Raw genomic sequence first — 23,015 nt, 5'->3', positions numbered from 1 at the left:
GAGAGAGAGAGAGAGAGATTTTATTACCAATCAATGGCCAAACAAGATGTTCTCAAAAGATTTGTACCCCAAACAACCAAATAAATCAATACAATCACCTGGCACATCAAACACTGCCCAGACATTATTCACATCATCAAGTTCAGCCATCATGATTTCTATCAATAAGAATCTCTCAAAATGAAATGATCGACTCAATCAGATCATAGAGTGGTGCAAGCTCTCCCTTGTCGATCAAACGAAATTCCTGTATCACAATAGAAAACAATCAAAGCTTGAAGCATCAGATTTTTAAATGTTTTTCGGCCAAAAATAAAGCAAAAGGATAAGAGGAAGAGGGGAAAAAAGAGAATATTTTAGGCCAAGGTAGGAAGTGCAGTAAATCAAGACTCAAGGGCCAATAAGATTGCTACAAGCTATTTTATGATTAGATCCATGGGATTCAGGGTTTTTATAGAAGATAAGCTACCATGCTTTGAAGCATAACCATTCCACAAAATGTATCAAAAATTAAAAGACATATATGATTCATCAAGTGAAGAATAAGATTGCTCCATTGTGACCAAGTAGTCATGGGCTCGAGTCTGGAAACAGCCTCTCTGCGAAAGCAGGGGTAAGGCTGCATACATTATGACCCTCCCTAGACCCCGCAATGGAGGGAGCCTCATGCACTGGGTATGCCCTTTTTTTTTATATGATTCATAAAGTGAAGAATAGATAACCGTGTCCACTTCAAAATATCAAACTTTTTTCTTGAGGAAAACAAAACATCACAGTAAGAGAAAAGAAAACTATAAAGGCTGAATATCCTCCAAGGATGATAAAAATCCTACCATACAAAGTCACACTCCCTATCAAAAGCACACATAGCTAAAAGATGGGTAGGATGAACAAGCATTTTGAAAAGCCCACACAGAGAAACTTTGGTAGAGTACAGTTTTCTACACACAAACTTTTATGTTATCAGTTCCTAAAATGTGTACCATATCCTAAAATGCTGAAGCTTGTCATTTACCAAGAAAATGGAGCACATTGCCATCTGTGTTTTTTTTTTTTTTTGAACTTCGCCCATCAATTACCAGGGCTCAATGGTCCTACTTTCTTTTTCTTTTTCACCCCCAAAGCTTTCAGGTTGGACCTTGTAGATGAGATGAGTGGACCATTGATACTGCCCACCACTCGGCTGGAACAGTCTGATGTCCCCCCCATTTTTGACAACACTGATTTACATTCTTTAGCAACCACTAAATTTCAGCACTATGTGAAATTTTGATATATATTATTGCTAAAAAGTAATATGGAAAATGAGAACAAAAAAAAGTATGTCTGCACATTCAAAATTTGTATTATGCTTTATAATCATTCAAAAAATCAAGCAATGTATTGACATACAAACATGTATCAGATTACTACAGTTAAAAAAGGAATTCTTTATTTGTTTACCAATCATTGAGTTAATGTAAATCAACTCAAATAAAATTAACATGGTTCATATCCACATGGAGGATAGTCTTATACCTCCCTACTACAATAGTTCCTATTTGCTAATATATCCATAGAATATTGGAAATGCATGAGTTCGAGATTTGACATTAAAAGTAAGAAATCAATATATAAGTAAATTGGAATTCTAAACTTTTTTTCACCTAATACATCTAAATCGAAACCATACATCTAGTACAAATGCATTGTGGGTTCATGGCCTTCTAAAGTAAATATTAAAAAAAGCAAAAGAAAAAGGAAACAGAAATGCAAAAGTGACCCAAGAGCATAGTTGTCACGGCGTCTAGGCAACCCAAGACGTTGGAGGGCACTTGGACGCAAGACGACACTAGTTGTCAAGGCGCTTGGATGCCAAGGTTGTCACCTAGGTGACGCCTCGACAACTATGACCTATAGTGCAGCCACAGGACAAGCGGAACAAGTCAACACCTGAGGAAGACCGCTCAGATGTGGGACAACAAGTTACAAACAAGGGAGACGATACGGTTATTATGGTTGAGGCAACTGCAGCAATAGATGTTCATATTGAGTTTGTTATCTCCCACATATTTCAAGATACAAATGCAGCATTGAAGCTTCATGTTTTAGATTTCATTCGAGTTACAGCCAAGGAACAACCCCTCCCCCCCCCCCCCCCCGGTTCAAGTATTTTTATTCATGTCTTTCTACAAAACTAGAGGGCGAGTTTTTCTCAACATGGGTGAATTGATGCAGCTAAGATTGTCCAATTGGGTCAGTCGAGCTTCAGAAGGCTTTATTTTGGCCCATAGTTGGGTTCTATGGACCTTGGGCTTCTTATTTTGAGTTTATTGATATAATGAGACTAATTTATAAATAAGGGCGTACCCAGTGCACGAGGCTCCCGCCACTGCGGGGTCTGAGGAGGGTCATAATATATGCAGCCTTACCCCTGCTTTCGCAGAGAGGCTGTTTCCAGACTCGAACCCGTGATCACTTGGTCACAATGGAGCAACTTTACCGTTGCACCAAGGCCCGCACTCTATTGAGACTAATTTATAAGCCCATAAAATGGGGATAGAGTTAGCACATGGGATTAGTAGTTAAATTGAGTGTTTGAGTTAGATTAGGATACTTAATAGCTATAGAGTTTTGTTTTGATTTTATTTACTTTATTGAGTGTATTAGAGTGATTAGGAGTCCTTTTATGAGTCAAATTAGGAATTTTAGAAGGTCTATAAATACATTCCCCATAAATTAGAGATGATTTGAGTAAAGGATATGAGTTTTTTCTAAGAGTTTTGATATCGTTGAGCAGTGCATACAGGATTGGTATCCCAAACCTGATTTCTTTCCTTCTCTTCTGTTCTCTTCTCTCTTTTTCCTCCCAAGAAGATCGATTTCATCTCTCTTCCCTCCCCTTTCATCGATCTTATTTCTTCCCTTAACAACGCAATCGCTTCCTTTATCTCAGATCTGATCATAAATTTTATTATTGGGCCTGCTTGCATAAAGGGCGTACCCAGTGCACGAAGCTCCCGCCACTGCAGGGTCTGGGGAGAGTCATAATGTACGCAGCCTTACCCCTACTTTCACAAAGAGGCTGTTTCCAGACTCAAACCCGTGACCACTTGGTCACAATGAAGCCTGCTTGCATCTGAAATCCAAATCTGGATTTTTCAGATTGCATTACAAGGACTCCCCAATATATAGCCAATTCATAATAGTCAAAAAAGGGCAAAACTATACATTTTTTGACTGTTGGAGTCCCTTCATTATTAAGTAGCTATCTATTAAGCTACTTAATAGATAAAACCTAGCCATTTAGTTATCACACCTCCATTTTTTTACTGTTGGAGTCTTAGCTAAGTAGCCCAAATCTACTTCCAGATAAAACCCACGTTCATGAGTGTCTAGCAATCACCATATTATTACTATGTATATCAGGGGTATTCTACTGAGACTAGGAGTTGGTGTTTCTAGTCAATCTAGGGAATGATATGAACAAGCTTTAATTCTTGAATTAAAAATTAAAAAGAACAAAACTAATTTTTGTGCTGATATGAATCAATATAAAACCCTGAAAAATGCCATTTTTTTTTCATTTAGGGCTGAACTATGCTGAAGTTACCTGGAAGTAAAGAGGGTCATGTGGTTATCAGGCCCGTATGTGCATGTGGGTTTCAAACTTAGGTCTAGCTATCGACATTCACTGATTTTAATACTTAAGCAAAGGACTGATATTGATCACATTAGTTCTCAAGAGTTATGTGATAAAAAAAAAACAAAAAAAAAACTGCTCACATCAAGGGGAAGGGGGAGAAATCAATGCTGCCAACACTTTGTCAGGGTGCTACATCTGCCAAAGAGATTTTGTTCAGCAGTTTTGAGGTACTTAATAGACGGGGAAAAATCATTTGGGCCAAAAAAGACAAGCTTTAGAAGGTCCAACAACTGAAGCTACAAGCAAAATTTTCCAACAGTTTTGAAATGAAATAAAAGGTCAAGGAAACAGCCTCCCAAAAAGACATGTGTGTCAGTACAAGCAATGTGTTTGTGCGCCTGTTTTTGTGTGTGACTGTGTACCATCATAAGTTATAACAGAAAAAGAAATAGACAAGTAACTACCAACATTTTGTTTTAGCTATTGAATGAAAGAAATAGTAGAAGTATCATTTATAATATTTAAAACTTGAAAAAGATAAGATCTTACCCATGTGAATAAAATAAAATGTTTGAAGCAAGTATTCAAATGAGCTTCTTCCTTGAGACTCACGATCTTCTGAAAATGTGAATGATAGATATGGGCATATACCCGGAACAAACGTTTGAAGATAGTTTTAACAACCTCCTGGAAATTGGAAGGAAAGGGTGTCCCTGTTGTAAAGCAAATAAATCATGACTGAAATTCCTTTTCTTTTATTGAAAAAATCTTGGAAAACATAAAACAAGTTAACATACCCAACTTCTGAGGAAATAGTGATTCATCATCAAGCTGAACTTCTATCCAGTCCATCAAATACTCAACATATTTTGGTGCAGAAACCTCTATGGGTTTCTTTATTTGAACTCCATCAGCCCATCTATACTCGTACCTACAAGGATTTTCAGTTGCTTTAGAAGACCCTTTTTTTTTTGGGGGGGGGGGGGGGCATAACTCCCAAATCAGTGCATTAGAACACAGAATTGTGAATACATAAGATGTACAAATACTTGTGGCTGTGAAAGAACATAATTTGCAATTACTTATTCCAATCAAAATCAAATCAACCACGTTTGCAAAGAAAAACCCCTCGGAAATCTTTTCTTATTCTCCTTATGATCCCGAACCTTAACCCCTCCCCCCCCCCCCCACCCCAACCTTATGACCCTCTTTTTGGGCCCTAATCTACCCACAATCTCCATAAGGCTGGTCAGAGAACCACAGAGTGATCCTAGAGCTAGCTGACTGAACCCCATTCACCTAGAGGTTAAGCCTTTAGGTTTCTGATGGTATGTTGGGGGTGAGCAGGAAAAGATGAACACTAAACTGCCAGACCAGATACCTTATAAAACTAGCAGTGCTAGGGACACTGCCTCTCATTCCTGGACTAGCTTTTGACCACCCTGAATTCACAATCAGGGAAACACTTTGTAGACCCTAGAGCTGCCCCAGGATTGGCCTGACTCTATGCATAAGCAGGTTTAAGAGGTGGCAAGAGATGAAGTGATCCACAAAAAATGTCTAATCAAGAACAAAATCTTTGTTATAGAACAACCTGCACCTTATTATATATCATTATAATCAGAAAGAGAATTTAGGCTAGGGACTGATAGAAAGATACTTTGGTCCTGCAGTCATTGTTGGACAGTTGGATGGTGTGCAGAATTCAGTAAGAGTGCCAAACAGAAGGTTCACCTGATTGAAGAAGTCTACAGCTGTAAAAGAGAAATCCAATAGAAATCAAAACATCAATGACGTAATAGATAAATTTGAATGCCACTCATGGAAACAAAGTGCCAAACATAACAAAGGTAGAACACCAGAGAAACTAGCATGCCCCTTCGGTAATATAATGACACTGACAGATGAAACAACACATAAACAGTTGTTTCATGAAAGCATCAAATGTAAGGAGAACATGTACATAATAGTGGTAGTATAAATTATGACGGAAAGCAGTAAAAACAATTGACTAAAGCTGTTCTTCAAACGTGGCACTGTTGTAACTCGTAACAGTCATCAGCTATGATAGTGTCATAGACAGTGTTACCAGATTTTATTAATCAGCAACACAAATGCACTTCAGTTAACAAATAATAAGGCTGAGATCGTACTGTTTACAGCCAGCCACTCATTAGGATCTTCTCCAGGAGGTAGTCGTACCGCTTCCCTCAAGTTCCCACTACCCAAGGTAGCATCAATGTGTCTTTGGAGCTGTGCACCCTGCATGTTTTACATTAACGTAGTGAACAAAATATAATAATGAAACAGAGGATGTTGCACCCACCACTACAGTCCAGATGAGAAAAGAAAGCGGCTCAAAATTCGATCCAAAGTTTAGTATACAAAAAATGTCATTTTTTTTAAAAATCTAACGGAATTTTGTAATTTGTTCATTTTGTACCCACTTTGGAGAGAGTGATATATGTGCAATAAACAATAAATCAGTAAGAAGAATGACCAACCTTACTTCCTGACGGAGTACTCTTTTTGGGACGAAATGTCTTCTGATTCCTGTTTCATTTGATTGAAACATCAAATTTTTTACAATAAACTATGCATTAGGATGAACATAACAACAATGAAAAACTAAAACCTCGATATTCCCACCAGGGGGGATATCTCATCTCCATATAATACATCACTTCATCAATGTGCAACACAAGTGAGTATCATCAACATCAACACCATCTCATTATCTAACAATCTTGGTAATTTCAAAATAACAGTTTCAATACCGGCCATAGAAAGAAGTGTACAGTCCTCTTAGTGATGTAGATCCAAGCCTCCTCGAGTTGAAGAAGCCACCCTAGGCATAGGGTCATAGTAGGAGCCTTAGATTAGTTCTATACTTAGTTTTATTTTTATGTTTTTGATTGAACCGGTTCAAATTGGTTGCATCCAATTGGTTCAATTTAAGTTGGTCTAGTCTAAGTGAAGTGTTCCTATTGGCTAGTAGGATCTTATATCCTATTGGTTAATTAGGAATCTCAGCTATTTAAAATGTTTTAAGTTACCACTTACCACTGAGGATGGAAGGCATCGAAGCACACCCCACTTACCACTGAGGATCGACGAATCCTCGACCTGTTTCCTGAAAACCCTGCCACTCAGGAGGCTCATGTTCTCTCCCCTCCCATCAAGCAAATTGTTGTCCCCACGCCAGTGGCTGTGACCCTGACCTCTACCACACCGGTGCCTACTTCCGAGGAGACTCTACAGGCCTCCAGGACTGTTACCTGTACCACGACTTCTTGCTCTCCCCCAGGGTTACCTATCCCTGGGCCGGACGTTTTCTCTGAATTGCCACCCATAGTACACTCCCTGCCCAATATCTCTGTGGACCCTACTGTACCACGTTGGACACCTGAGATTGGCCACTTGGATGAGGAAACCACCTCATCCGTTGAACCCTTACTTGACTTTGGTTCCCCAACCCCTCTCTCTTCCTTGCTTTTGGACCTGAAGCCTCCTTCACTTGCGGACCTGTTCATATCCAGCCCTCCTGTCTGCACCCAAAACCAACTGTTTGGCACCCACGCCTCCTCCACTCTGCCTTCCCCTCTTCAATCTACACCTGGGCCTTCCCCCTTTATTCATAACTTATATCCAAACAACTCCCCAATCGGCCCTATTGCTCCTTCAAACCCTACCCTGATTTCAAATCCTTTCTCTTTCACAAATCTCCTCTTCCACACCCACGACCATCTCCGAAGTCTGGGGAACCTTGCCTCTTCCTCCTCTAACCCGACTCCAGATCCTACTTCCCCACCTTCTTCTTTTCCTCCCCAGCTTGACACCCCGATCACTACCTCCCCCCCCCCCCCCCTCTCCTTCTTTCCTCTCCCCTCAGCCTATTGTTGTTAAAATATTTAAATGCTGCCACTCATGCTGTAAGAGATACAAAGGAGGCCGTGGTCAGCCCCCCAAGGTAACTGTGGCCTTTAACCACTCATTGAGGAAATTTTCCAAAGTATCCCCTGGATCTGAAGGGGGATCTTCCCCGCTGCATCCCCCCTCTCCGAAAGAACCTGGTCAGCTTACCTCATCTTCCAATATGCCTTCTTCCACCTCCACTTCATCAGGTTCAAGCTGTTCTAAGTATAGGAGGAGCAAATCACAGGGAAAAGATAAAGGGAAGAGGCCTGCCAAGGAGAAACACACAAGTTTTAAGAGAAAAAGGGCTGATGCTGGGCTTGAGGGGCTAGATTCGGAAGACCAGGCAGAATTAAATATCCTGCAGGATTTTTCATCAGATATTATCAAACTTGTGGATTCCCCAGCTGAACTTACTTCGAAGCTGAAGTCATGGCTTTGTGAGTTAAAGTCAGATAAAGAGTTCCATGTGTCGTCACAGAAGAAGAGATCTATTCTTATCTTGGAGAATATTGATGGGCACAAGACGGTACACAGCCAGACCAGTGGAGATCCAGACATTCCATTGACTTCGGTATTGCTCTTTAATCCTTATAAATCTCTTTCCTATTTTTTAAATATTTTTACAACTGTTCTGTTGTGCTGCTGTTTTTTTCTTAATAATTTTGCTTTCAAAACTGCACCTCGATGAAGCTATATAGCTGGAATGTGAGGGGTTTGAAATCTAAATCAACCCGGAATTATCTTAGACATGTTGTGTTGAAATATAAGCCTGATATAGTTTTTCTCTGTGAAACCAAACTTTTGAGTCCTGATGAACTGGTACTCCCGAAAGCCCTACGACATTTTAAATCCATTTCTTTTCAATGTAGTACTGGTTCTCGGGGCTTTGGGGGGGGCCTTTGGGTGCTGGGGCGCCATGATATTATGATTACTCAGGTTCTTGATCTAGACAGAATGGTTGCTATGTTTTTTTCTGATATGTCTAGAGGATGCTCTTGGTGTGTGGTGTGCTTATATGCCCCCCCCCCCACCCCCACCTTCGTACCACCTTTTGGAACAACCTCAACTCCTTCCTGGGATCAATCACATGTCCATTTGCACTTATTGGGGATTTTAATGAAATTCTCACCCCTGAGGATAAATTTGGTGGTCTACCCTTCACCTCTCCATCCCAGTCAGCTGTTATGCTGAATTCTATTCTTTTTTATCATTGTTTTGAGGAAGTAAGACCGATGTCTAAATGGTTCACTTGGCACAATAACCGTAAGCCCCCTAACTGTATCTTGGAGCACCTGGACAGATGCCTCATACATAAAACCTGGACGACCATCTACCCATTCACAACTCTTCATATTTTGCCGGCTTTGGGGTCTGATCATAATCCAATTCTGATAGACACTAACCCCCCTTGTCACTCTTTTAAAAAACTCTTTCACTTTCAGGCAGCATGGATCTCGCACCCTCATTTTTATCAATTTATTTCAAAGACTTGGGATTCCCGTTCTTCCCCCAATTTAATGATCAAACTAAATGCTATGACACACTTTTTGAGAAAATGGAACACGGATGTGTTTGGCCGACTTGAAAACCTGAAATCAGATTTTACTACCAAAATTTCTGTTCTTGAAGCTCTTTCACCTTCTGCTGAGACCTTATAGCAGCTCAATGAAGCTTATTCCAACCTTGCGAGACTCCTCAATGCGGAGGAAGTCTTTTAGTTCCAAAAGTCTAGGGAAAATTATGTGTTACAGGGTGATAGGAATACAAAATTTTTCCATGCTGTGGCAAATCATAATCTTCGTTCTAATCGGATCACTTCTATCATTGACTCTGCCGGCCACACTATTACCAACCCACCAGCCATGGCACGGGTTTTTGCTTCCCATTTCCAATCCATTATGACTACCTCTGACCCCCTTGATCCCTCGTTTGTTGAATGTCTTTTTGCACCACTCCCGCAATCACCTACACTTATTCCCCTAACTGCAATTCCCACACTTGATGAAATAAAGATGGCTGTTTTCAGTATTGGAGCTTTCAAGGCGCCTGGTTTTGATGGCTTATCGGCCGGGTTCTATCATGCCTGTTGGGATATCATTAAGACTGATTTACTTCACTTTGTCCACCGGTTTTTCAGTGAAGGAACCCTTCCACATGGAATTAACCACACTCTCATTGCTTTAATTCCCAAAAGTGGATCCAGTAACAAAGTTGAGGAGTATCGTCCAATTAGTCTCTGCAATGTATCCTACAAGGTTATTACTAAAATACTTGCCACCAGGCTGCGAGCTATTCTTCCACTCTTTATCTCCCCTACCCAATCTGCCTTTGTTAAAGGCCACCAAATCACTGACAATTTTATCATTGCCCAGGAAATATTCCATTTTCTACGGCAGAAACGTACAGGCAAGACTGGGTTTCTAGCTTTAAAGCTTGATATGTCTAAGGCATATGATAGGGTTGAATGGAGTTTTCTTTTGGCACTTTTTTCGATTCTTGGGGTTTGAGCCACATTGGAATCACCTGTTGTCTGCTCTCTTGCATTGTTCCTTTTCTATTAAACTCCATGGTAGCGCCTTTGATTTCTTTGAACCAACGCGTGGACTGCGACAGGGATGCCCGCTTAGCCCCTACCTTTTTATTCTGACCATGGAATGCCTATCACGCTTACTGCATACTTATAGAGACCTAAATCTATTCAAAGGCATCAAAATATCTAGGGGTGGGCCTGAAATCACTCATCTGTTCTTCGCTGATGACACCATGCTTTTCTGTCGGGCAACTTTGTCTGACGTTCATACTACTAAAGCTGTGTTAAATCTCTTTGAATCCCTGTCTGGCCAGGAACTCAACTTAAATAAGAGCAGTGTCATGTTTAGCAAAAACACACACCCTAATCTCAGGAAGAAGATTTGTAAGGCCCTTGATATAAAGGAAATGGGACTGGATTCTAAATACTTGGGCACCTCATTGTTTCCGGGCCGCTCTAAGACAATTGCTCTATCCCCCATTATCACAAGAATCCACAATAAATTATCCACCTGGAAAGGGAAGTTTCTCTCCCAAGCTGGACGGTTAACTCTTATCAAATCAGTGCTCCACTCCATTCCAACCTATCACATGTCATGTTTCCTCTTCCCTAAATCTGTTTGCACCAAGTTGGATTCTTTCAGTTCAAAAATTTTCCATTCTGGGGCTTCTACAGGTAAACCCTTGTCACTCATTTCCTGGAATTCGATTTGTAAACCAAAGGAATCGGGTGGGCTTGGGATCCGAACTCATTGGAACCATAACCAGGCTTTGATTCTTAAGTTGGGATGGCGTCTCTTCACTGAACCACAGTCCTTATGGGCTCGTCTGCTTAAAGGTAAATATTTTGCTAAGGTTTCCCTCCTCGATCCTTTGACACCACTTAAACGTGGTTCTTGGACATGGAACAGCATACGTTCGGTTGTTCCAATCTTACGAGGGTGTGTACGATGGAGGGTTGGTACCGGTTCCTCAATTAACCTCTGGGAGGAACCCTGGATCCCAATTGGGGGCATTAATTCTCAACGATTCACCTCTCTAAACCAATTGATGCCTGTAAACCCATCATTTGGTACAGTGCATGACCTCCTAATTAATAGGGAATGGAATAGACCCTTATTTGCTTCTATTTTTCCACCATCTATATGTGCTTCCATTCTCTCCATTAAACTTTCGGTTAACCCATTTAGGGATCATTTGTTCTCTCCCCTCACAAAATCGGGCTCCTTGACCACCAAAAAAATGGCTGCTATGCTAGCATACCAATCAAACCACACCACACCTAGCTTACCCAAAAAAATTTGGACGAAACTATGGGGGCTAAAGATTCCCCCCAAATTCACTCTATTTGCTTGGAGGGTGATTCACGATGGGATCCCTACTCTGTCCAATTTAGCTTGGAATGATAAACTGCCCAATTGGTGTCCATTCTGCTCTTCTGAATCTGAAACATTGTGGCATCTTTTCTTTTCATGTGCCATTACCAAACGAATCTGGGATGTGGGGCCTCTTGGCTTCCGAACTGAGGGTTTCACTGGTACTACCACAACTGATGCTATACAAAGTTTTTTCAATAACTGTATTGAGTCTTGGCCTCCTGACTCACATATTCTGAGCATCATATGCATTACCCTGTATTTTGTGTGGATCCATAGGAATCAAGTTCATTTCTCTAAGCAACCTCTAAACCCACAACAGGTTCTGCAAAATATATTGCGTTGGACCAATGAGTTGGCTCTTTATCCCTCCCCCCTCCAACAATCCCATTTCCACTCTCCTAATTCGCCACAGGATTCTTCCATCAGTTTCTCACAATCCGATTATCTACATTTGGGTTCGGAGGAGACATGTATTATCATTTCCGATGGCAGCTTTTGTCAGTCAACTGCATATGGGGGATGGGGTTTCTTAATATGTTATAACAACACCTTCTATGCTTCTGCTATGAATTGTGGTAATGTAGGGTCAGGACAGGAGGCGGAGCTGCGAGGACTCCAAGCAGGGCTCCAAAGGTCACTTTCACTGGAATGCAAAGAAGTAGTTGTCTGGACGGATTCACAGGAGATGAAAGACTGGCTGGAGCATTCGACTACATGTGACTGGCCATATCATCTTTTTACTTTGTTGTTTGATATCTCCCACCTTATTTCATCCCTCCGTTCTGTAAGTATTATTAAACAACATAGATCTTTTATCACACCGGTAGATAGACTAGCCAGACATGCGCGTATTACTAAGTCCTCATCAGACGATATAGCTGAGACTGTAAGTTTTATGTTTACTTAAGTTAGTAAAGTTTTTGTTTTTCCACCAAAAAAAAAAAAATTGTTTTAAGTTGTTAGGGTAAATAGGTCTTTTTATTTTAAGTGTTTTATTAGTCTCACACTCCTTCCACGATTTTGGAAGAGAGAAAGAATTTAGTTTGTATTAGGATTTGGCCCTTAGGCCTTTATTAATAGAAAACGTGGGAGGCTCCCCCACAGAATTCAGTTTTAAAAAAATATCGTTTATGCTGCTGCTGTTGGTTATCTCTTTTGAGAGTGAGTCTTGTGAGTCATATCAAGACAACCTTGTGAGTCATATCAAGGTGAAGGGTAGGTGGATCTCCTACGACTCCTTGCATCTGTTCATGATCGGGAGGTCTTATTCAATCAACTTTCAAGCTACTGCTGATCCTCATCCCAGTAAGTTATTTACTGTTTCAGCATTCTCCTTCTTCTTCTTAATCCTCCAACCTAACCCTAATCGATATCCATTAAACCTTAGGTCATCTAGAATCTGCCCAGTCCAATTCCACCAACCAAATTCAATTAGATTCCAACCACAGCCCCTTCTTATCTCCTCCTCCACTCGACCTAGCTTGCAGCCCCATCCTAACACCCAAAACCCTAATTCCCCCTCATCTCTGTAAAACCCCAAAACCCTAGAATTTCATCCAGCCATATCCAACCATCAGAACCCCACCCAACCTTGGCCGAATCTTCTCCTTAACCCTTGGAATACTCAATCCAAAGCCCTGGTCCTAAATCCCCATCTAAACCCTAAAACTCATCACTCTCCTATTTCCCAAAACCCGAAACCCTTTTCTAGGTTTTCTGAATTTTAAATTTTTAGTTAAACATCATTCAAACCTACATATTTAGCTTCCCCCAAACCTGCCTTTTAATACCATATAGGATCCATCTCCAAATTCATAACCTAACCCTAGAATTGCCCTAATTTACATTATTTCTGCCCCATCGAGTTAGCCATTCAGCAGGTCCTGGATACTTGGCTCCTAGTGGATCTATCCTCCATTTAGGACTACATTACTTAGTCATCACCATGCTGATATTTCAAGCTTAATGATTCTAGCTTTGGCTTCAAAATTTAACTATGATAATCCATCATCCATCAAGGCAAGGAATCCGATTGTTGAAATCCACTTGCCTTAATGTACAATCTCAAAATTGTGGGACCCTTCCTTGTTCATTTCAATGTTTACCAAGTCAATTAAGCCAACTAACAGAACTGCAAAGTAACATTCACACCATCATGGTTTAAAACCCCAATCCAGAAAGTAAAAGTCCCAAAGTTAACGGAATCAAATCAATTGTCAAAGTAAGCTGGCAAATAACCTCCACACTTCAAAGTAAAAAATGCCATTTGTCCTTTCAGAACCAGATATCCGATCCATGGATGATTTTACAAATAGATAACTATGTCTCACAGGACACTTCCCTGCCAACCTCCAGCAATAAGGCCATTTCAGAAACTTTACTTGTGGCCTCTACCGCTTCCTCCAAAGTTTTGATCCCAATAGAACCAAAAACATTTAAAAGGCATGTTCATCCCAAAACCAAAGTGCTACATAATCTAGACTTGTCGATACAAACCAAGATCTGGACTCTTTAAAAGAAGAGCAGACAGGTTTAGTCTTCTCACAACATCAGAGCCAGAAATCCTTGTTAGTCCCAATTGAGGCCACAATCTTTAACAGAAAATATCAACAACGAAAACGACTTCTCCTAAGACACCACATCAGCCTTTGCAAAGGGTTTCCTAGAACCACCTTTTTTCAATACAAATCCTACTATCAACTCACTACCTGGCTAAGTACCTAATGCAGAAAGCCAAACCTTGAAATTTTGTATTCGTTATCACCTTGGTGATCAGGAAACCAATACTTTCATTTCAAACAGGAAAAACAAGAAGCGGAGTGCCATACTCCACAGCAAATTGGGGTATGAAAAAATTCCAGACCTTACTCCAACATCAAAAGCTTGAAGAAGATAAAAATAACGAATTGTAATTTTTTTTTGCAGATGAACCAATAGGAATTTTGAATGTTAAATGAAATAAATGTATACAAAATTTATCAAGCAAAAGATTTTGGAAGAAGCATGAATGATCATGAAAATTTTCAACCAGATCAATTAAAATTGTGTGTTTTTTTTTTTAATTATTATTGTTATTTATGGATTGGTATATTCACCTATCAAGCGCTCACCCAAAACTCTAGAATTTCAAACAGACGAAGCACTGGAAAGCCCTCACCTTCCACCGCAATTCATGAAAACGTATGGAAAGGAACAAAGAATATGTAAATTGGAGTTCCAGATCCTCATTAGAAAATAATGTTTCAGGATCAGCGTGAGACAAACAGAACCATCCATTAAAAGGGGAAAAAAAACTCCCCAATCATCAACATGTGAGGAAGGCAAAAAAATTTTAAGGGCGTAAACATAGAAAGAAAGGGAAAACCAATCAAAAAACAAAAAAAAAAAAAAACAAGAAAAGAGAGAAAGAGAGAGAGAGAGCTGTGGTACCTGCTGCCGAGGCCGAATAAGCTCATCTTGCTTCGAGAGTCGAATAGAATGTTTTCTGTTGTTGCTCCCCAGGTTCTGGGGCTTCTGCCACTACTGCTGCTGCACCCTGCAGCTCCTTCTCCTTCTTCGTCTCCTCTCTCTCTCGCTCTCTCCGAGACAACAACGTAGCCGAGAGGAGAAACGAAAGAAACGTATATATCATTTAGGTGGTGAGAGTGGACGTTGGAGGGAAAAAGCCAGGCTGGCATGAGTGAGAGAGAGAGAGAATAGTCTAGGACCCAGACCACAGCCAGATGTTCTCTCTATGACAGCCAGCAAAACTACCAAAGTAGGAGAATTTTTTCTTATTATCTGAATAGGGCAAAAGTTATTCAAAACGGCTTGTTCAATATCTTGTCATCTTCGCACATCAGATGGGATCGAGTTTTGTGAATGTGGTGGATGCAACTTGCCTACAAGTCAAAGTTTTGACTCTTTATTTCATGGGGATAAGGTAGTACTTTTGCGTGCTTCTATGCTTAGGCGCAAGAGCAATGCAATCAGGCACGTGATCAAGTAGTATTCTTTTTTTTCTAAAGTTAAAAAAAAAAGTGAAAAGTTCTTTGTGGAGGGGTGTACCACCCATATCCAAGCATAGATAGGGGTGAAATGACCGTCCAACCCCCCTCCCCAATGAAAGGCAGAAAATTCACCCCATAATGCCAATAGACGTGTTCTCATTGGCCCCCCACATATGCAAGGGCTACACTCCCCGCAAAAAACGTCTACATAATAAAAAATCCAAATAACTTTAAGATAGTGGCTTGGACATATGTGGACCAATAAACGATATAAGAGATATAAGGATACATTCGAAAAAGCTAAAGTTTTCTTTCTACCTTAGAGAAGGAAGAATTCATTTACCATAGCTAAGTGACCTCATGATTAGATTCTTGGATCATCATTACAATCTCACCTCTATCTACAAAGTGGAAACTACCTTTTTTGTGGTCATGTGATAGTATCAATTCCCATGGGGAAGGAATTCCTCCTACGCCATGGGCAGGGTCCAAGGTATTGGTATCAGATCAGTTGTATTGGTCAATATGCATCGATATTGTCGATATTCGATACCGATACGATACCAATATTGTAGTAGCGGTATCAATACAAGGGAGGGTAAAATGGTCCCAAAAAAATCAAGTTATCGGTGTTGTTTTAGGGGTAAAATGGTCCAATCTAGCCCGATAGAACCGATCTACATTGGTATCGTTATCAATATCAACCAAGAATGATATGAGTACCAATAGCTAAAACCTTGGCCATGGGTTAAAGGGAAACTCTGTCCCATACATATATGGGAGAGAATATGATTAAGGGGAAAAGGATCTTTACAACGTCGGAGTGGGAAGGAATCTGTCTAACCTCTCGTATAATGACCCATATGGGACATACAGACATTCTCTCTCCTCAATCAATATATGGATCGCTATAGAACAAATATCATTTGCTTGTCCCCATTGATTAGGTGTCCTTACTGTTTATTAAATATGAGTCTGAAATTTGGTGAAATTTTTTGGTTTATGGGGAATTCGTTACATGTATAACTAATCCAATGGTCAATTGATCAAACCAACTTATCCACATGACTAGAAATGAAGGACTCTCTGTTGAGAAGGTTATCAAGACTAATAGTCTAAAAGAATCTTTGCCCAAATATGATATAAACATTTCTATTAAAAAATTATTACAAAAAAAAAAAAAAAGAAAGAAAAACTTTTCTTGGATGATACAATTAAGAAGCCTTTCAACATGATCCATTTATATGCCATGTGGTAGGTCTAATGCCGCCCCAATTTAAAAATTTTTGTAGGTAGGTAGACCCCAAGGTCCTTTATTCAAATGTTAAATTTCACTTAATTAATTTGATCCAAAAAAAGAAAAGCTCTTGGTTCTTGGATGATACAACTAAGAAGCATTTCATCATGATCTAAATATATGCTATGTGGGAGATCAAATGGGGCCCTGATTTTTTAAATTTTGTGGGCAGGTAGACCCTAAGGTCCTCTATTCAAATGTCAAATTTCAGCCCAAATAGGTTTGTCAAATGGCAAAATTGAGTTTTAAAAAATTCAGGACTACGGGAGAATGCACAAGAATGAGAGGAGTATCATAGATGTGCATAGGAATGCATGTCAATATATATGAGTGTATTTTATTGAATTTGAGCATGAAATTTTTTGCGAGGCTAATCTAGATTATGTCTTCTCTATCAAACAGTCAAAATTGCCACATCATTTGTCTACATAAAAATAAAAATAAAAAAATAGTAAAGTCGTGCAAGGAATCCTTCCTTAGGGGTAGCTTGATTTAAAGTCCTCTATCCTTAAAAAATAGAATCATATGTTATTATAAATAATGACATAAAGAATACATGGGCAATTAGCATGGTGTTAGAAATCGAATCATATGGAATTGGCCAATTCAAACTGAAATCGATCGACCTCTACTCCAATTACGTCCGACTTCCTGCAAGCATCTCTTGAATCAACTAGTGCACTTGGATCTTTATTTTTTGCCATTTTCCCCCTTCTTTGAGTAAGAAAGATAGTATTAAATATATATATATATATACCTCTTTTAGCCAGTAAAATCACACGTCTATGAAAGTCTTTGTTTCTTCTTCCCAATTCCAATTTCTAGGGTTCCAATTGATTCCTATCTAATTTGAATCAAAATCGATGAAAATCAATCCCATGTCCAAAGACTTTAAGAAGGTGCATAGACATACATGGAACCACTAAAAGATATAAGGATACATTGACATATGGGATAAAATTTGATTAATGGGAAAAAGAACCCATGATGTGGAGTGGGAAGGAATCTACACGTCATCTCACCTAATGACCTATGGGATCTACATTAACACTCTTTCTCATCAATCAATATCTGGACTCCTTACTAAACGAATTTTATCTCCTTGCCCTTTTATTGGTGTGGTTTCCACTCTGACGCCATGGGAAACATTTTCCCTTTATTACATATGAGTATGAAATTCGACATATGGCAAATTCATAATATGCACATAGTCATGGAATGTGGCGTACTATTTTAATTTCACAAACTCCTCCAATAGGTTTTATCAAGGTCAACATCGATGGATCGTGTTTGGGATCTCCAGGATTGGTGGGAGTCGGTGGTATTTTTTGTGATCATTTGAGTACCTTCATCTCTAGATTCGTTGAGTTTGTGGGAGTCAAATTTGCTTTTGTAGCTGAAGCTTTAGTAGTAAGTCAAGCACTCAATATTGTTGTGGAGAAAGGTTATCAATATATCAATTTTGAAGGTGATTGTTCCCTAATTATCAATATCAAAAGACACCATTTTCATGAGATCCAATGTGGATCAGACATAATTTTGGATTGTTTTCAGCTGCCCTCTAGAATCCCTATTGTGGAGTTTAGGCACACTTACAAACAAAGAAATCAAACTCGGGCTCTTTAACAGTTAAATTTTGTTGCAAATTGGGCAGTAGGTATTTTCTTGTTGCCCGTACATGGTCCAATCCTAGCTTGTCACGTGTACTGGACAATTTATTGTAACATATGAATACTCACCACGTGTATAGCTCCATTTGTTGCTTTTAGGCATTCATATGTTGCAATAAATTTCCCAATACATGTGGTGGGCTGGGATTGGACCAAGTACGGACGACAAGAAAATTCCTACTACTTGGATTTCAGCAAAATTTTAATCCCTCTTTGGTCTCCTCTAATATTGGACACTGTTTCTTTATCATTTGGGAGTTTATACCTCCTCCTTTTCTATTTACTTATATGGGAAAAAGTTTTCTGTCCAGGAGTGTGGCCTACACCAGTACTCCCATGAGTCTATCTCTCTCCTCCCCCATGTGAAAAGACACCTCTGCCCCCTTGTTTTAAGGAAGAGAGAGATAGACACATGAGAGTGCTGGCGTAGGCCACACTCCCGTACAGAAAATTGTTTCCCTACTTATATATATGTAATGATGTTTAAGGCAGTATTCTACCTCGAACTGATTCTCTTAGCCCTTCTATATCTTCTCTTTATTAATCTCATGCTCCAATTATTTAGCAAAAATAAATAAATAAAAGAAAAGGCTCTCTGAGCCTAGATACACTGCACTCCTCACATGTTGTTATTATTTAGAAAAAAAAAAAAACAATGATTTAAAAACACAATGTGAGGAGGTGTAGTGTACTTTGCTTGCTCAGAGAACCATCTCCCATAAATAAATAAATAAATAAATAAAGGGAGAGTGTTTTTTGTGGGCGAATGCAGGGGCCACATGCGCATGGCAGTTAATGAGAGCACATGTGTTGACATCTCGGGGGCGGGATTTCCGCCTTTCATGGGGGGCGGAGTGGTCACTTCACCCTCCACTATGTCTGGGCGTTGCCTGCGCCCCCACCCCCATTGAAAAACATTTTCACATAAATAAATAAAGAAAAAAAATGTTGTATACACTAGCGTGATATAATGCTATCATACGCCTTAGCATCTTATTTATCATTGGATCCTCTTCTTCGCATCTCAACCCTTTAGCGTTTTCATTGTTGATCCCCCATAAGGATTTACATCATTTCCAACTCCAATCAGGGAAAAAGGTCCAAATCATATATATTCATTTTTCACCAGAGTTTCCAAACATGTGAAAACACTCAATGAGGTCCAAACAATCCTCATCGGTGAATCAAATGGGGCTCAAATATATAACTTGTCCAAGGGTTCAAATATACCCTCAACTGAAATCTCGGCTGAGATATAGAATTAACCCCCAAATGACATCTCAGATGGGATCCAAATCCCATCATCGAACAGATGGGTCCAAATATACCCACAACCGACATCTTGGTTGGGGTCTAGACAAACCCTCACTGATCAGATGAGGTTCAAATCCCATTGCCAAACAAATGGTTCTAAATATACCCACAACTGATGTCTCGGCTGGGGTCCAAATACCCTCATTGATGTCTTAGCGAGCTCTAAATCCCACTGGCCGTATACTCTCAGCTGACGTATGGATTGAAGTTCCAAATAAATCCTCATTGAGCTTTTCCATAATTATACCAATCAAATTCTTGATTCCAAACAATTGCAATGTACATATTCATGATTCCAACAAATACAAAGTACAAATTTGTGATAACACAAACCACAACACAAATCATTCTCTTAATTTTGTTTTCCAAACATATGATCAACCAATTTCCATAATCTCAAAACTTATATTTAACACATAGATTAACCCCTTTTTTTTTGGGGGGGGGGGGGGGAGGGGTAGAACATAGATTAGATTTTGACAAACAACCTTATGGAAAGTGGATTAACTACTCATCGTCATCAGGCAATCTCAAAGTTTCTAATTAGATCTCAACTGCAAATATAATAACAAATCCACTGATAAATCCTTTAAATCAACTTTGGAACTTGTACACACTGAATTCTAAAGAACCAAATCCTAGCTCTTCTTGCTGTTGGGGGACGAAGGAGATCTTTTTCAGTGCTTTGAATGGAGAATAGTAGGGCATAGATTCAGAAGAATCGAGAGGAAATGAAGAAGGAAGAAGAGGAGAATGAGAGTTTTGTTTCTTTCCTTCAGTACGACGCAATGAGATATTTATCCGATATTAGTGCAAAATATCAAAATGGTCTCTTACTTCTCAATAATTCTAGAAGTATCCCTTATCTATGCTAAACATCATTCTTTTTTTCGGTAGAAAATGGATTTATTGATGAGAAAAGCATGAGCCACCCAGTGCTTCACCCTCGCAAAGGATAAGCAACCAGGGAGTGGAAATAGGCCATACTGTCATACATGCTACTGACAGAGCCTTCCTAGCTAAGGTATCAGCTATAGAGTTGATTTGCTTTGGAATACAGATAAAAGAGCTTACATCAAAAGATAAGCAAAGATTCCTAATATCATTTAGGATTGGAACTGCAAGAATAGACATAACTCGACTCTCATCCTGTAGGCATCTGATAATTTCAGAGTTATCCGATTCAACATGAATCCTCCTATAACCGGCTGATATAGCCTGAGATAGACCCATATGAACTCCAATAACTTCACCTAGGAACGGAATATTGAAAAAAACTTTATCACAAGCAGCTAATAAAGGGAAACCCTTTTCATCGCGAATCAGGAAACCAATGCCTCCAAAAGTAGCATCTCCAGAGAGCGATGCATCTGAATTTAATTTGACAAATCTCAGGAGGGCGGTTGTCATGAGGGAAACATTAAATGATGTTAGTTAAATGGGAATGCTTCAGCTTAACATCATTTAAGTATATGATTTCATTTGCTTAAGATATTTTTCTTAAATAAACAAATTACCCCTTATTTTTTTATATTTAAAAATTATTTTCATTCAGAACGATTTGAACAACATTCACATACACCAAATAAAGTTTGATCATAACATAACTCTGTCAGTGTAAATCAGATTTGAGCAATCTTAGAGTTGTTGGAAAGATGGTTTTATGTTCTACCTAATATAAAAATTATCATGTAAGAATACAATCACTTGACCAATCAAACTTATTATATAACAAGTGTGGTTTTTTTTTCTAACTTGAGAGCAGTTTAATTTTCCAAGAACAATATAGATCAATTATGAAACTAAATATAGCAGAACAATGATCATTATTATGCAAATCTTCTAATATAAGTTGGATCACATGTGTTAGGTCCTCTCTCTCTCTCTCTCTCTCTCTCTCTTTCCAACCCTATTGCCGGGCTACTCTACATACAGCCCCCACCTCTCGCTGTCCCGACGAGGGGTGTAAATGGCCGAAATCCGTTTTCCGTATCCGTGTCCGTATCTGTTTAGCACTATCTGAATCTATCCAAAAGCTAAACGGATGCAGATATGGATAGGCTATAGCTATCCGAAAAGCTATATGTACATGTAAATGGATAAAATATCCGATCCGTATCCGTGTCCGTATCCATTTAGTACTATCCGAATCCGTCCGATAGCTAATAGGATGCGGATGCGAATATGGATATAGCACTATCCGAGCCGAATCTGATCCGTTTACAGCCCTATGTCCTGTTCTGTCTTTGTTTCTACACCCCCACCATTATAAAAGACAACATTTCTTCTCTGCTATTAATTCATAAGCAAGAAAAAAATAAAAACACATAAACCTAATGAATAAAATGGAAACAAAAGGAAGGGCTATAATCCATTACTCGTTGGATTCCCTCTTTCGCTTTTAAAAATCTTTCCCTTTTCATGATCAAATCTTAAGCTTTGGATAAAATTGATAAATTTTTAAACTACTATTAGACTGGTTACTTGATTTCTATGATGACTCAACGACTGCTGGGAGAGAGATCTACACATAGATGGTGGTGCTCGATGGCTACTTCATTATTGAGATATTTCTCAAAATTTTCTATGGAAAACTTCTATTTAGCTTCATAAATAGGGTACCTTCTTGCCCATGGAGATTCAAGGGGCGGGGGGTTAGAGAGAGAGAGAGAGGTCATAAATAAATAAGAAAAAAAAAAGATGATACTTTGGTCGCGTTTGGTAACGTTCCTGTTTCTTGTTTTTGATGTTTTTTTTGTGCTACTAGCATTCAAAAAAGGGAATATTGTGTTTGGATTCACCGATCTATTTTTATGTGCCAATGAAACAAAACGAATAAAAAACATATAAAACACGATTTTACGAAACAAGGTTTACCTTGTGTCTTTAATTTTAAAACGTTTCAATTGAAACAAAAGAAAGAGATACATGAGCGGTTAGCATGATTTTAGAATTGGATCGGATGAGAATCGGCCATGCAAATTGGAATTGATCGACCGTGATTCCGATTACGTTTGACTTCCTGCAATCCTCTCTTGAATCGGCTAATGCACTTGAATCTTCATTTTTGTCGATTTTTTCGTCTTTTTTATTCCAACTTCTAGGTTTCAACTGATTCCAATCTGATTTGAATCAGAATCAATAAAGACCGATCCCATATCTAATTATGGGTTGTTAAACCTTGGCAATTATGGATGAGATTTCAGCTGGAATCTACTCTTGATGCCCATCTACTTATCCTATCAAGAAGCACTAACTGGAATTACTCTTTATTCTCATCTGCTTATCCTTTTA

At 39.2% G+C, this 23,015-nt stretch overlaps 1 protein-coding gene across 1 annotated transcript; it reads right to left on the bottom strand.

Moving 5' to 3' along the window:
• Positions 1–4: 4 nt before the first annotated feature.
• LOC122670054 (MOB kinase activator-like 1A) lies at positions 5–15,036 on the bottom strand. The gene is made up of 7 exons (XM_043867004.1): positions 14,881–15,036; positions 6,130–6,178; positions 5,779–5,887; positions 5,286–5,379; positions 4,423–4,556; positions 4,175–4,338; positions 5–247 (listed from the first exon to the last, which is right to left on the bottom strand). Exons 1-7 carry the CDS (start codon positions 14,904–14,906, stop codon positions 176–178), a joined length of 648 nt encoding a protein of 215 aa, XP_043722939.1. The 5' UTR covers positions 14,907–15,036; the 3' UTR covers positions 5–175.
• Positions 15,037–23,015: the final 7,979 nt, after the last annotated feature.

The sequence above is a fragment of the Telopea speciosissima genome, chromosome 7, assembly GCF_018873765.1.
Source record: "Telopea speciosissima isolate NSW1024214 ecotype Mountain lineage chromosome 7, Tspe_v1, whole genome shotgun sequence".
Taxonomy (NCBI): Eukaryota; Viridiplantae; Streptophyta; class Magnoliopsida; order Proteales; family Proteaceae; genus Telopea; species Telopea speciosissima.
Note: the sequence above shows the minus strand (reverse complement) of the source record. Positions and strands in the feature narration are given on the sequence as shown.

Bases quoted from the DNA above. Each gene is read 5' to 3' on its own strand.
- LOC122670054 (XM_043867004.1), bottom strand. From the start codon at position 14,906: ATGAGCTTATTCGGCCTCGGCAGCAG. The intron at 5,888-6,129 runs GTTGGTCATTCT...TAAAACATGCAG, and splicing joins GTACTCCGTCAGGAAGTAAG to GGTGCACAGCTCCAAAGACA. The intron at 248-4,174 runs GTAAGATCTTAT...ATTGTGATACAG, and splicing joins ATTTTATTTTATTCACATGG to GAATTTCGTTTGATCGACAA.